General features: G+C 37.7%; 1 protein-coding gene across 1 annotated transcript in view; it reads right to left on the bottom strand.

The window, feature by feature from the left end:
- The window catches only part of IL23R (interleukin 23 receptor), a 61,792-nt gene that overhangs the window by 11,489 nt on the left and 33,808 nt on the right, over window positions 1-16,495 (bottom strand). The window contains exons 6-7 of the mRNA XM_005678285.2: window positions 15,503-15,659; window positions 2,033-2,122 (exon numbers count right to left, since the gene is read on the bottom strand). Coding sequence (XP_005678342.2) covers window positions 2,033-2,122; window positions 15,503-15,659 — 247 coding nt within the window. The remainder of the gene's footprint in view (window positions 1-2,032; window positions 2,123-15,502; window positions 15,660-16,495) is intronic.

The following is a 16,495-nucleotide window of genomic DNA, read 5'->3' as shown; positions in this document are numbered from 1 at the left end:
TATATTTTGCACTGATATTTTATTTTAGAAACAGTGCTTCTTTTGAACTTTGAAGTAGAATTAATCACCTGAAATCTTTAAATAAATAATATATTCAACATGTATTATCTGCCAGGCCCGTCACATTTTCTCCCTGCTGCTGCTGCTGCTGCTAAGTGACTTCAGTTGTGTCCGACCCTATGTGACCCCATAGCCGGCAGCGCACCAGGCTCCCCCATCCCTGGGATTCTCCAGGCAAGAACACTGGAGTGGGTTGCCATTTCCCTCTCCAATGCATGAAAGTGAAAAGTGAAAGTGAAGTCGCTCAGTCATGTCCGACTTTTAGCGACTGCATGGACTGCAGCCTACCAAGCTCCTCTGTCCATGGGATTTTCCAGACAAGAGTGCTGGAGTGAGTTGCCATTGCCTTCTCCGCATTTTCTCCCTAGTACATGAAAAACCCTATTTTCTGTTTTCAAATGTAGACTGTAATTGAGACACGATTTGTCATATGGGAGTTGTATCTAAGCCATGCTGTGTATTGTCTCCTTCCATCCTCCTTCTTCCTTTTGACAAATGTTTATCAGATACTTACTACATGACAGGCACTGAATTGGCCCTACTCTAGTTATTTCCCAGCTGCACCTAACATACACTTGGGGGTCTCCAGGCTGTCCAGCCCCTCTCCTAAAGCCAGCTGGTGGGCTAGGGTCAATGTGGCTTAGTTCACTCCTAGTCTCTGTGGGGTATGGAGTTAGTGTTTTCCTGGGACTAAAATACTGCTGCTGAGAATTTCAAGCCACTAATGGGAGGACTGACTGCCAGACATTAGAGCCTAGAAGATGATGGAGAATCCCTAAGTTAACATGGGATCAGGTAAAGGAGTGTGAGGAGTAGAGGAGAGTGACCAAAAGTACAAGCCGAGATACCTGGGTTCCAATTAGATACTGCCATTTATCAGCTCTGTAACCTCAGAGCATAAATAATGAACTTGCCAAACTCAAGTTTCCTCTTCTGTGAAATGATGTCTACCTAATAGAGCAGCCATGAGTTCCTAGCCCCCACAGTTCCCACAGCAATACCAAGGTGCTGGTCTGTGTAGGCATCTGTAATTAGGGATCTTTTCTGAACCTAAGCACTTGGCTCATAATTGATTCACATAATACAAAATTTAGAGTACCCTTACATTGCTTCATTTTCATAACACTTACTGCCACCTTACTTTTCTTGTTTTGTTTGTTGTCTACCTCCTCCCAACACACATTCATCTATCTAGAAAAGAAACTTCATGAGGACGGGCTTTGTTCGTTTTTTTCACTGCAGATTCCCCAATACTCAAAATAGTGACTGGCACATAGAATATGTGCCTGGCAACACAGAATATTTTTTAATAAATAAATAAAAGTCCAAAGAACATCAATATCACCTGCAAAAGTTTTTATACTGTTCCTGCCATATTTCTGTGCAAGGAAATAAATGCTCCACAACCTGATCTCATATCTTTTTATGCCTAAAACATTTTGGTATGCTTATCAATGGAAAATACCTAGTCATACTAACAAATAAAATGGGAGCTGGTTTGTGTAAGAGAAGGAGCACAATAGACTTTAGGATTTGGAAAATCGGATTTGAATTTTAGTCCAGACAAGTTCCTCAATGTCTCTGAGTTCCAGTTTTCCCATCTGTAAAATAGACTCATAACACTTACCTCAAGAAGTTATTTTGAAGATTGAAAAAGATGAAATACATGAAACTTTTAGCACAAGGTAAACACTTAAATAATGATATTTTTTAGGAAGAATTTTTGAGGTCTTGAGCCCCAGCACCAATTGAAATGAACATGTTTCTAACCCAGAGCAAAAGCCGGCAGAATCTACTTAAAACACTCCTTAAAATCAATTTTAAGCGGATTTTTGTTGGTTATTTTCCTATGTAAATCATGTGGCATATCTTACTCTCAAGAACTTATGCCTAACATGTGATTTTTCAGTATGGAGCATTCAAATGAATGATTGCTAAGACTATTCAACAAACCTAAGCAGGATTTTCTTACCAGAAGTAAGGTGTTTTTTAAAGATGGAAGCAATTAGAAGTCCAGAATTCTGACTATCATGTTGGAATGATTTCATTGTGACCTGAGGAACTTAAACAAAAAGAAAATAGTGTAAGCTTTTCATTCTTTGCACTCAGGTTACCCAGTTTCCTAAGAGAGTTTCTTTACTTGTTCGGAGATGAATAAAGTAAACCACTAACTTTAATAGACTGGAAAGATGGAGTAAAAGCCTTCTAGTATGTGTGTCTTTTCTTCTTTTCATTAAATTGGATAAATCCCAAAGGAGGAAACATTCAAAGGACGATAAAAACTACCTGGAGTTTGTAAGACTTCAAGATGTGTCCACTAATTTTATGAGACTTCTAGGCAACAAATACCAAGGAGCTTTATTTCATTCACTGACCCAGAAGAAAATGCCCAACCAGTCTCTACTTGATTCCTTCCAATAGGTGATGCAATAAGGTTCAGGTTTCCTTAAGTGCCTCCAAGATATGACACTTTTGCCTTTGCATAATCTTCAAGATGCTGTTGGCAAACAATATCTTGGCTCCATATAAGAAACCCAGTTTTGATTAGCAGACACTTTGAAGTTATAACATAAGGGTGGAATGCCATTAATGACTTCCCTCTGCTCCTTCCCCACTGGCAAGGATCCTGGCCAGCCCTGTCTACTCATAAAGGCTCTCAGAACATTGCTAATGAAAGCTTCTGACCAGGGTGGGGTCATCTAGCTTCCTTGACAGCTAACTCATTTTCAGTCTGAACTCAAGAGTCCTGGAATGGGAACGCATGTAAGAATTAAAGATTTTAAAATTTAAAAAAAACAAACAAACAAACAAAAAAAAGAAAGAAGAAAAACAAACAAACAAAAAATAAAACCAGCTTGAACATTAAAAAAAAAAAAAAAAAGAGTCCTGGAGCTTCCTCATCCACCTCCTCCCTCCTGATAATTAAAAGCTTCCAGAGGTGATTTCAAGGACACGATTCTCCCAGTTGATGGAAGATGTTCCTGAAAGTGGTTCTAAGCTCTGGATCCCCAAGAGGGCCTCAAACCCTGTGTATTCAGTCATTCTGATTTTAGTGTTCAAATTCTTCTTTTAAAAGAATTACAGTGGGGGTCAGGGAGAGATCACAACTTGAGATGTCCTTAACTGCTACAGGGATATCACAGGCTTTTATAACAAGCTATGTGGCTGGGGCAACTCTTTTTGACAAAAATATCACAGAGTTCCAATAACAAGGTCCCTATGGGTCTTTGGAAATGATTATAAAGGCTGATCTGGTTGTAAACACAGGCTCAACTGAAGAGGAGTTTTCTAAGACCCATGGGTAGGGAATTTTAGGAGATGAAAACATCAGAAAAGCCAAAAGTTCTTTCTTGTGTTTTTATCTCGCTTCTCCCCAGCAAGAGGGAAATGTTTCACTCTGAACTGTGCATGCTGCATGCTCAGTCGCTTCTGTCGTGTCTGACTCTGTGCGACCCTATGGACTGTAGTCCGCCAGGCTCCTCTGTCCATGGGATTCTCCAGGCAAGAATACTGGAGTGGGTTGACGTGTCCTCCTCCAGGTGATCTTCCCAACCCAGGGATCGAACTATCGTCTTTTTATGTCTCCTGCATCGGCAGGTGGGTTCTTTACCACTAGTGCCTCTTGGGAAGCCCTACTCTGAATTGTGACAAATCAGAAACTCTTTTTGGCTCCTCAGTGCTTCTGTAAATCTCTTTTTTTCCCCTGAGTGTGTGGTTCCATCACCAATGGCCAACAGCCAATATTATTCATCTAATTAAAAAAAAAATATTACATTAAAATGTAATACAACTTTTAGTTTGGCAGAATCATAGGTTTATAGCATATGTTGCTGGATTATTTTCATTTTTATTATTTTTGAATTAGCATTTTATTTAAAAATAATATATAATGTTGCTAGCTTTTAAACACAGGTTAATATAATTCTGTTGCATAAACTACAGGTGGTTATTTGGCAATGAAACATCAGTTATTAATTTGCATCACCTAAAAATAATTTTTATATCTTACTAGGGCTTCATTAGCCCTAATAAAGAAGAAACATAATCTTCCTTTAGAGTCTTTGTTATCATAATTTCGAACTGACCAGGTTAGAGTAATGAAGCCATTTAAAAACTGTGCTTAATTGTGAAAAGGTAATTTCATAAAGAATCATGTATCTGAAGTAAAACAATTATAAGCAAAATTGTCAGAGAAGTAATCAAGTCAATGATAAAATTTTTAAGCATGGGACTATAATGAAGTCATATAGACTATATATTCTTCACAGCATACTGCCACCAAGTGGCTAGGTCATTTCTTTTAAAATCACACTTAATATTTTTTATTATAAAAGCAATAACTGTAAAAAGAGAAAATAAATTTAAAAGAAAAATAAAAGAGAAGGGAAAAAAAAAGCCCTAACCCTTAATCCAGCTTCCATGACTAAAAACATTGTTTATATCAGCTCTGATGATCAGTGTTTTGCCTAAAACGCTGGAAAAAAATCTCACGGTATTTTTGTTATTTGTTTAATGTCTGTGGTATTGTCTGTAAAGAGACAATTCTGTCTCTGCAGCAGAACATTAAATTATGGTTATTACTCTCACAGCACATATTTGAGTATACTCAGAAACCCCAAATCATTTCTAATTTGGTAAAAATTTTTATATAATTTATACACACTGACATTGGACACTAGAGTTAGTCTTAACAGAAGGGAACGTGTTTATAGGGAGTTGAGAATTTTTTTTTTTAAAGATGTAGTTTCTTATTCTTGGACAAAACTAGAAGCATAACTGCATTCTTTGGCCCACTGAATACCAGCTTAATTTAATCAGATCTACTCAAAAGGAATTAACTTTTGCAATAATGTCTTCCATCTGTGCCTTACGGATAATGTCAAACCAGTCTCCTCAGCCTTTTCCTCCACGTCTACCATGGGGCAAAATGTGTTTTGTTATTCTTTTAAAGTGATGATTTATTGAGTACTAATTACATTCCAGATAATGCACTAGACTTTACATGCTTTCTCTCATTTAATCCTTACAACAACCCAATCAGGTAGATAATACTATTGTTCTCATTTAAAGACGAGGCAACAAAGGCATAATAAGGATAAATGACATGTCCAAAGTCACCTAGGCACAGAGATCCAAGAGTAAAAATTCCTACCTGGTTCTGGCATGTGATTTATGCTGGTCGCTGGCCCCATTAATTAACAATCTCACTTTCTATCAGGATGGCTGCAGGTGGGGCAGCTCAGCCAGCCCAGCAAGCAGAGTTCCCCTGCTGAGACTTAGCCATTGTCCCTAGGGGCTGGCCAGTATGTTAGAGCTGCCTGGCCTTGTAGGGCTCAGGACCCACCTGAAAGGCCTATGGTTGGACTAACCCACTGAGCGCTGATTCTTAGACTCTTCCAGCCTAGAGTTATTTTCTTCTGAACACCAACTATTTTATTCAAGCTACGGTGGCTCAGAAAGTAAAGAATCTGCCTGCAATGCAGGAGACCCAGGTTTAATTCTTGAGTCAGGAAGATTCCCCTGGAGAAGGGAATGGCCTCCAGTATTCTTGCCTAGAGAATTCCATGGACTGGGGAGCCTGGAGGCCTACAGTCCTCGTGGTTGCAAAGAGTCAGACACGACTGAACAAGTAACAAACACACATGCTAACTACAGGATGCTTGAAAAACATAGGAGAGTATGAAAAAGAAAATACAATTTTGTATTTGTTCAAAAACTAGAAACAATCATTTTTTTAATATATTTGTTAACAGTCTTTGGTATATATCTATGCCCTAGTGGAGATTATGCTCTTTACTAAATGTTGTATCTGGGTTTTTTTATTCAATAATACACCATGAACATTGAAAAGTTTTATTAAAACTTGTTCACAATCATCATACTACTGGCAATTAAATATTTCATCATGTTTATACTGTGTTTATTCTATCACTCTCCCATTGAGAAACTGTGTATCTTGGTGATTTCAAATAACAGCTTTGGATTTAGATGAAACTGTTCAAATCCTGGCTCCATCACCTGGAGTTGCATGGCCCTGGGCAAATTACTGCTTTGTGACTCAGTTTCTTCATTTGTCAAATGGGATAGTAATAATAATGCTTCATTGTGAGGTTTGATGAGATAGTTCATGCAAAGTGCTTAGTACCATGGCTTATACAAATTAAAAGCTTAGTAAGCATTAGCTATTGCTATTACTGGACTTATAGATTGTTTCCAAATTCTTATTTTATAATTAGCTTTTAAATAAATTTTGTGCATCAGACTTCTTTTCATATCTCTACTTATTTCCTAAGGCTAGATTTCTATAACTGGAATTGTTAGGCCAAAGGGGGTAGAGAATTTTAAGGCACCTTTATTTTTGTCCTTGCCAGTCTTGGTGTTAGAGCCACACTAACCAAGACCTGCATCTTAGAGCTTTGACCAGAGCTGACACAGGACCCTTTCTAGACCTTTCCTTCCGAAGTTTCTAGGTATTTTAGAAAGAGAAGTCATACTAAAGGTGTGTTTTTCAAGTTAGTGAAGGTTTTTTTCCTGTCTTGTTTGTCTTAAAACATAAGCATCCCCTTGTGATTTCTTTATTTTTATTCTCCTTATTCTAATAATCTCAACTGTTTCACAGCATTTACCTGCTATCGTCCTAGGCCAGTTTAGTTTTATGGTTGGAATTCAACATTATTTGGGCCAAGGGTAAAGATTTGACTATAGTCATGTCAGATGGCAAAGCAAAAGACAGTAGGCAGAACTATCAAATAGTCACCAGAAGCCCTGGGCAGAGAAAAGGATACGTCAGAATAAACTCTACCACGCCTTGAAAAACAAGTTGAACCATGAATCATTTCATGAGTTACCATGTTATCCTCGTATATTAAGGATAGGAGGTCGTGCCTAGACATATTCAAGGGATTATTTTCATGCTTATATTCCTTACAGTTGAGGGAGAAGAAGGTAAGAAATCTGGGTATGGCGGTCATATCATTAAAGAGAAATAATAAGAGAAGGAAAAGGTAAAAAAAATGGCAGCCACCTAGACATTTTCTTGAGTGACATGGATCTCAGAGAGGTGAGGATCTGATATCAAAGTGTAGCAAACTCTATGCACAAGCATGGGCAGCTTCCGATTTTACCTAGTGGTTCAGGATTCTTCAAAGGTGCAACCTGGCTATCAAGCCCAGCATGTACCTGTTCCTTAGTCTGAACAGTCTAGTGGACATTTGCCATTTTTCAGTTGCCCAGCTGCAGGACCTACTTCTTTGTGGGCATCCTAGAGGAGGTAGAAGGCAGGTAGGGTTTCCCACTGTGGTAGCCTCAGTGGAGCAGAGAAACCCTCTCCCTACCCCATCCCACCCCCTCCCCAGCCAGCAAGTAGCTGCAAGCAGATGACCTAAGCCTCACTCATCAGATGCCCTTCTTCCCCACTCACACATGGCTCCAGGAAATTACTTAGAATCCAATGTAGATGCAATAGCTATATCCAGAGTCTGGTAACAGCAGCACCAGTGGAGAATCTGGGGCACAGGGAAGCAGTGGCAGAGAGCACAGTGCCAGGTGCAGAGTCCTCACAAGATCTTCCCCGGCTAAGATTTTGGCTGTGCTTCTGGCTGCCCCCATCCCTTGGATCCTATCTGTGACCATTTTACCAGCCTTTCTACTACTTTCCAGCTGTCGTTCCAATAATTAATTCCTTTTCTGCTTCAGAACACCAGATTTTATTTCTTTTGCTTACACCCAATCACCATGAAAAATTCTGTAGTGGGTAAACATTGCAGTTTTTGGTAGTGGGTGGTTAGGTGAGGAGACATGGTAGGACGAATACTGACCCTGCAAAGATGTCCATGCTCTAATCCCTGGAATTTGTGGATAGATTACCTTATATGGCAAAAGGGATTTGAGATGGGGAGATTATCCTATATTCAGGAGTGAAATTTCAAGGGTCTTTATAAGGAGACAGGAGGATCAGAGTCCAAGAAAGAGATTGGCAGATGCTATCCTTCTGATTTTGAAGATGAAAAATGGGGCTGCAAGCCAAGAAATGCAGACAGCCTCTAGAATCTGGAAAATGCATGAAACTGACTCTGAGAGCCTTCAGAAGGAGCATAGTCCTGCCAATACCTTGGTTTTAGTGCAGTGATACTTGTTTTGGATTGCTCACCTCCAAAACTACTAGAAAACACATTTGTATTGTTTTAAGTTACTGAATTTATTCTAACTTCTAATAGAAGTGATAGGAAACTAACACAGGAGATTACGACTTCCTCATGGAAAAGCATAATCTTTATTCTCTATTATCTGATTGCAGACCTCAGAGAGATTGTGAAACTCTTATGAATTGTTCTTTATTCTACAAAACCCTGGTGGTTTACTAGGGACAGGACCCAAAGAAGATTAAATAAATCCAGATGAAGGATCTAAAATCATAAGTATTTCAAAGAACATTGTGTATATACGTTTAACCCAGCTTAGTAACCACAAACCTACAAATTTATAATCCATCTTAATATGAATGAATCAGAAATCTCTTAATTACAAATAACAGAATTTTTGCAAAGTACACTCTGTGTGCCACTTCTAATTTGCATTATATTTATTATCACCTATATTTGGTTCCATTAACATTTGTTTTTTCTTTTTGAACCACTAAAATCCTGAAAAATTAATGAGAATCTTTGAGTCACTGGCAATACAACCAATGGTATTTTGTGAGAACAAAGAACAATGTGGTTTAATATCTTGCTTATACTTGCCTTCCTCTGGAGAACCTCCAGAAAAAAAAAAAAAGACTCTGATTTCTCTGGGAAACTTTTCTACTGCAAGTTGTAATTCAACCAAGTTAATTAGTCATTGTGAAATGTAACTGCCCTTCCCTCAGGCCTCTAACTTGTCATTAAAGGGGTTAGAAGGCCTGTAACTTTTCTTCATGACAAAAGGATCTGTATTACAACAGAACTGAAAAACATTCCTGCCTAGAAGTCCTCTTCTCACAGTTTTTCACATCAGTAGGAGTGAAATAAGGAAATTCACGTTCATATTTTCAGTGTAAGTTTTCTGTGCCAACAAACTATCTTTTCCCTTTTGGTGCTATTTCTGCACTGCTTAATGACTCCAAGAATTGTTGCAGTGAATATCCAGGTTGGTGGTCTAGAAGCTCCAGTTTTAGCAGCCCCTGGAAATTTTCAGTGCCTCTGCTGAAACCTCATATCCAGAGGCAGAGAGGGTCTAGGCCGAGGGGGTAATTTGGATGGTTCACTGGAGGCATGGCCCTGCATCCTATACTTCTTGAGATCCTGGGGTGCTCAGGGACTGAGGAAGTGGTGGGCAGGAGGAAAAGGAGGTAGAGGTGGAACCAGATAATACTAGAGAGAATGGCCTGAGAATCTCATGTACCCACCCTTTTTTGCCCCCCAAAACCATGTTACTAAGGCAATGGCCTGGGCAATCAGTTCTGACCCTCTTTGACCACACACTTCTCCCTCTTAAAGGGTGTGTCCAACCTCCAGAACACACTGCAGAAATACCACTTGATAGATGCTGCAGAAATACCACTTGATAGATGCTGAGGAATTGTATTTTTAACTGGTACCCAAGCATTTCTAATGCAGATGATCCTCTGCGAAGCACTGCTTCCAAGACATTTTACTGAACCAAGTTCCAGCTGGAAAAACACACTGTGAATTTCCCTGTGGTGCCTTGTCTTGGGTAAGGTCACCTTTTCCACCTGTACTTTGTCCTTGTCTCTGACTGCCCTATCCCATCCCAAGGTTCCTATGGATTCATTCTCATCACTTTAACACAAACCTGCTTCCACACCTGGTATTCATGCCAAAGTGGAAACAGTTGATAGCATCTTATGGTTCTCTCTTCTCTCATGTGTTTGCATTTCATAACAAACATTAAAAGAATTTAAAGAAGCTCTGTTGGCATGTTAGCTAATATGTAGAGGAGGATTTCGTTAGGTGATCCAGAGGAGGCTGACAAGGGACCCTCTGAGGTCTCTTAGGAAGGAGACCAGCAGAACTACAGGTTAAGTGCTGGAATCCTGCAGCCTGGCTCATGCCCAGGTCTGCCATTTACCAGCTTTATAATGTTCAGCAAACTTCTTAACTTCCTTGAGCCTCATCCTCCTCTGTACAATTGGAATAACAGTTTTATAGGGCTGCAGTGATGAGTAAAATTCTTATCACAGTGCCCAACACATAATAAGCATCCAATAAATATTAGCTGTATTATTTATTATCCTGAAGTCACCTGGATTCAGCCACTGAATTAGCCTCTTGTTGTTACACCAGGATAGAAACATAGTAGTCTCTAATACAGGGAAATTTGTCCCATAAAGTCTGAAAGTATATTCTGAGGTTGATTTATTTTTTTTTTTAGTCCCCTCTTATCATTATCCATGGTTTTGCTTTCCTCAGTCTGTTACCCTGGTCAGCTGGATCCAAAACTATTAAATGGAAAATTCCAGAAATAAAGAATTTTTAAATTTTAAACTGTGCACCATTCTGAGTAGCATGATGAAATCTTGCATTGTCCAGTCCATCCTACCCTGGATATGAATGATCCACGAATTGGGCCTGTCAGTCATTTAGTAGCCATCGTGATTATCAAAACAACTTTTCTGTATTATGGTGCTTATCTTCAGGTGACTCTTATCTGACATAATAAGGGCCCAAAGAACAAGCATAGTGATGCTGGAAATTTGGATATGCTGAAGAGAAGCTGTAAAGTGCTTCCTTTAAGCGAAAAGATGAAAACTCTCAATAAGGAAAGAAAAATAGTTCTACGCCAAGCTGTATGGTAAGAATAAATCTTCTGTCCTTTAAATTATGAAGAAGTAAAAAGAAATTTGTGCTAGTTTTGCTATCATACCTCAAACTGCAAAAGTTACAGCCAGAGTGTGTGCTGAGTGCTTAGTTAAGATGCAAAAGGCATTAAATTTGCACAATAAGAATTCTGAAATTGAGAAAGAAACTACATTCACACAATGTATATTATGTGTATAATGCTATAGTTTTATTTTATTGCTAGTTATTGTTGTTAATCTCTTGCTGTGCCTAATTTAGAAATTAAAATTTATGTTTTATTTACAGGAGAAAAACATAGTATATATAAGGTTCAGCACTATCCGTGGATTCAGGCCTCCACTGGGGGTCTTGGAATATATTCCCCACCCATATGGTTGGGGGGGCTACTGTGTAAGGCTTTGTTTTCCATTGAAGTCTAAATACTCTAAGGATGAAAAAGCGAGTATGTCATTTAACCCTTATTATAATTTGGTTATACTATATAATGATTTCATTTGGTTTCTTTTGGAGACCAGGTTTTTAAAAGCCAAGGAAAGGCACTATCCAAGGGAAAGTGAGACAGAAGAATGCTAGGGTCTGCAGGAAAGCCATACCTACGTCACGATTTGTCCTGTGGTGCCATCTGCGCAAAATTTTGAAAACGCATTGTTACAAGAATGAATCTATTTAGTGGTTCACAAATAAGAATTTTAGAGCACCAAAACAGGAAATTCTTCCATGAAGGGAGGATTACTGCCTGGGCTGTGTTTCTTCATACTTGATCTTAGCCAAAAGGCCAAAAAGTGATGTTTCTTCATAAATAAATAAATTACCAGGAAAGTTTGGCCCCAAACCCCACTGCTAAGCAAGTTAATTAAAGTATTACAGAAACTATCTTTTTATTTTTTCCATTATGAAGCAATTCAAACTTTGGTGGTGAGGTTTAATTCTTACTGCTTTGATTTATTGTTTGTTTATAATGCTGTGTGCTTTTGGTTAGACTTTTGCTTTGTCTGTCTTCTTTAGGATTAAGGGATCTTTGTCTCCTTCACTGACGAAGTTATGCAAGTACCTAGCAAGTGCCTGATGTGCAGTATAGGACAAATGAACATTTCATGAACAGCTTAAATGAATGACTGTTTTCATGGGTACCTTTTTTAAAAAGCAATTGATATTAAAGATTTACTGAAAAGCAATTTGGCAACTTGCATTAAGCATCTTAAAATATGCTCAGCTCTTGATCCGATAAGACCTAAAGGTAGAAGGAGAATTTATATACAAAGCTATTCAAAGAAGTTTATTGATAAAGGAAAAATGCAATAACCTAGATATTGTTTAACTAGAGAAACGATTAAATTATATTACATCCATAAACTGAAGTGCACCCATTAAATAGGTTTTTTAAACTCAACAAGGTAGATTAAGTAAGAAAATCAGGATATAAAACAGGACTTATACTACAGCACCAACCATTTAAAAAATATGTGTATAGGAAAAAACTAGTATTAAATCCATTAAAATGTAAACAATACTTATTTCTAGGTTGCATATTATAATAAATTTGCATTGCTTCTACAAATAGAAAAAAAGAGATAATTTTTCAAAATGATTTTATGCTAGCACTTTCCCTAACACATTTTTCCTGTATCTTGTTTAATGTGTCTTAGAAAGGAATTTGTACCAAGAGAATAGTTTACAGTTCCTCTTAGCTAACGTGTTAGTCCTGGACAGATGCAAGTTTTCAGAGATATTTAATTTCAGCTGGCATTTTTGCCCCTTGAGTGATTATTTTTCCTTTAGGAAATAAAGACTTTAAATTTAGAATTGTAGGGTAGCTGTGATGTCCCCATTCTTTCTGTGTGTAGCTTACAACATTTACTTTTAAAGGAGAACATCTGTGGTTTGTGGTCCTATACAGTTGTCCATCGGTATCCATGGAGGATTAGTTCCAGGACCCTCTTTGGATACCAAACTCAGGGAAAGCTTGAATCCCTTAACTAAAATGGAGTTTGTATTTGCCCTTAACCCATGCACATCCTTCCATATATTTTAAATCATCTCTAGAGTACTTAAAATACTCAATACAATAAAATGCTATGTAAATAGTTGTAAATACAATGTAAATGCTATGGAAGTAGTTGCTGCTGTTGTTATCAGTTTCTCAGTCGTTGGGACCCCATGGACTGCAGCACACCAGGCTTCCCTGTCCTTCACCATCTGCCGGAGTTTACTCAAACTCATGTCCATTGAGTCAGTGATGCCATCCAACCATCTCATCCTGTGTCTTCCCCTTCTCCTGCCTTCAATCTTTCCCAGCATCAGAGTCTTTTCTAAGGAGTCAGCATCAGATGGTCAAAATATTGGCGCTTCAGCATCCGTCCTTCCAATGAACATTTAGGATTGATTGCCTTTAGGATATCAATGACTGTTTTGATCCCCTTGCAGTCCAAGGGACTCTCAAGAGTCTTCTCCAACACCACAGTTCAAAAGCATCAGTTCTTCGGCATTCAGTCTTCTTCATGGCCCAAGTCTCAAGTCCATATGTGACTGCTGGAAAAACCATAGCTTTGACTATATGGACCTTTGTTGGCAAAGTAATGTCTCTACTTTTTAATATGCTGTCTAGGTTTTTCATTCCTTTCTTCCAAGGAAGTAGTTGCTGGTGTGAGGCAAATTGGTTTTGTTTTTCAAATTTTCTGGAATTTTTTTCCCAAATATTTTCTACCCTTCGTTGGTTAAATCCATGAAGGTGGAACCCATGCATGTGAAGAGCTGACTGTACTTGGAGGATATTTCTGTAAGTTGTTCCACTTCGAGGTACAACTGACCCCTAACACAAGGGTTGGGGTGCTGACCCTCCACACAGCCAGAACTCCTCGTATAATTTATAGTTGACCCTCTTTATTTTTGGTTCCACTGTATCCTGTTCTGCACTGTGAGTTCAATCCACCACAGATTGTGTAGTGCTCTATTATTTATTGAAAAATATCTATGTATAAGTGAATCCACACAGTTCAAACCCATGTTGTTAAAGAGTCAACTGTAATTAGTTAAAGAAAGAAATCAGTGAGATTACTAAGGGCTGGTGGTAAGAAAACTTGTATTCGGCTTTAACTGCTCTTTACTCACTAGCAAGGAAACAAATCATGCTTCAGTTTCCTCATTTGTAAAATGATGCCAATTTCACTATTAAATTTGACTGATGTAAAGGTCAAACACACTTATGTATACTACGATAAATGGTAAGAAAATGTTAATTATCAATTTGAATAATCTTGCTAAGCAATTCTAGATTTCATTAAAATAACTGGATTATCTACTAAATTCTGACTGTTCTAAAATGGTATCAAAAGTCCTAAGAATTTTAACAATATCAATTTAAGTTGGAATACCTTAAATTAAAAACTTACTTAAAAAAAGAGAGAGAACTGATAACCCATATTGCAAATGATTCCCTTAATAATGTGTACATAGAGGGCACCAAAAGAACTTTTCAACCTTATCTTTGGCTCTATGGCTCCCTCTACTTACTTGGTAGTCATTAATATTTACAATGTATGTCAAAGTGCTTTGAAAACATAAAATAATTCCAAGATGTTATATTATGTAAGAATGACGTTAACAATGCTGTGGTTACAAATAAGTCCTTCAGTTCTGAAAAGAACATTTTAATTCTAGTGTGTAAGCTACCCACAGTACAGAAACATCTTCCAGATAAAGACTGGGACCAGCATGTAGTATTATGACAATTACAATAGGCTCGTTTTATTATATACTTACAATTAAAAATAAAATCTTAGCCAAATAGACTTTATTTCTTAATTTAATTTTTTTGGGGGGGTTGTGCTTGCAACTTGTGGGATCTTAGTTCCCCAACCAGGTAAATTTATGCCCTTGGCAATGAAAGAGCAGAGTCCTAGCCACCGGACCTACAGGGAATTCCCTGGCTGAGCTTTTACAGAATAACGTTTAAATGACTAGAAAATTAACAAAATAATATTAAGAGCAGGAAAATATCTAAAAATAAATAATAGCTCAGCTAGGTTATACTGAGAAGAGAATTAAAAAATCTCATGTTGAAGTGTTTTAATTTTTTATGTTTACTTTGCATATAGAAAGTAATCAATCTTTATTGAATAATTTTGTATCTCCTAAGGAGAATATATTTTATCAGAATGGCCTAAATAGTGTACTGTAACTCTTACTAAACTCTTTTTTAAAACAAGGGTTAGGGGGATTACATGCCTGACAGTTACCCAGGATATTTGACAGCCCCCATCCCCTCTACCTCAGATCATGGACTCAGACATTCTGGGAGCAGCCACCGTGAACATGCATACTAAACAAGCACCCCCAGCTGGTTGTTACATCTTGAAATATTTGAGAACCATTACATAAATTGTAGTCAGCCTTAACAAAATCAAAGCAAAATAACAATTTAAGTGTTATCCCCTGCCCTAGTCAGTTTTGGTGATGTATAGGGAAGCCTGGCGTGCTGCAATCCATGGGGGTTGCAAAGAGTTGGACACGACTGAGCAACTGACCTGCCCTAGAATAGTTTTGTTAATTTTGATAGAAATCAGGGAGAAAAAAAAAAGATAAACTTGGAAGAGAGACAAAAGTCAAAAGAAAAGCCGAAGAGATAAATATAGAAATACACTCACCTATTTCAGGAGTTTTATGAAAAAAGGGTGAACTCCAGGGCTGCCAGTACCTTTTACCTGTTTCCTGACATCTCACTTGAAATACATATGTAGCATTTGGCTGCAAGTAGAATTCTGACTGTTGCTCATATGTAAAATTGGTATCAAATTCTTTAACCTAAAATAGATGAATAACCATAGTGAAGTACCATAAAGAAATAATGCAGTAGGCTTTTAAAACAAACAATTATTAGCAGATACATATGGGGACATATTATGTTCCAGACCCTTCTCAACCCTGGGGAAACAGAAATAGAATACTTTGTATAAAAGATAGTCATAAATAATCAAATACATGTTATTTAACCTTAAAAGTCAAATACACATTGCTTAGTGTTTGACAACTCTCTCAAGCTTTTAAATCTCAAGAAATTCCAGCATGTAATAGACTCTTAATTTTGACCCAGCTGATTTTAATAGGATAGGAGGAGGGGAGACCTGATAGCTACTGTTTGAATTCAGTCCTTCTTCCCTTCCACATCTGTCTGTCTGTCCCTGTCTCTCTGCAGTGGGTATTTAGATCAATAATTCTTTCTGAACGATGAAATAATTTCACTTGCTAATGATGACTTTTAGGAAAAATTACCTACAAACTAAGCTGTTCAATTGGTGCTTATTGCAGATCTATGCATTCTATAAGGATATATATGAAAACAAAACAAAACATTTAAGATCGTTGAACTGTGAAAATCCAATGGAAGATAAGCAAAAAAAAATAGCTGAGGGATTAATTTAAAAGTCATGTTTGTGGGGCGCTACAACCTGCCATAAAATATAATGAAAAAGAATCCCCAGACAAGCTGGTTCAGAAGGGAGAAAGAAACCAAGGTACTTACACAGCACATTAGTGTGTCGTAATAAGTGGATCTACTGGAAACAGTGAGGCACAATTGAAAGATAAGCATGAAAAAATTCTAGAAAAGCATTTATTTATTAACAGCAACTGGAAGAAAG

The sequence above is a fragment of the Capra hircus genome, chromosome 3 (genome assembly GCF_001704415.2).
Source record: "Capra hircus breed San Clemente chromosome 3, ASM170441v1, whole genome shotgun sequence".
Taxonomy (NCBI): Eukaryota; Metazoa; Chordata; class Mammalia; order Artiodactyla; family Bovidae; genus Capra; species Capra hircus.
This window is presented reverse-complemented; position numbering and strand designations above follow the sequence as displayed.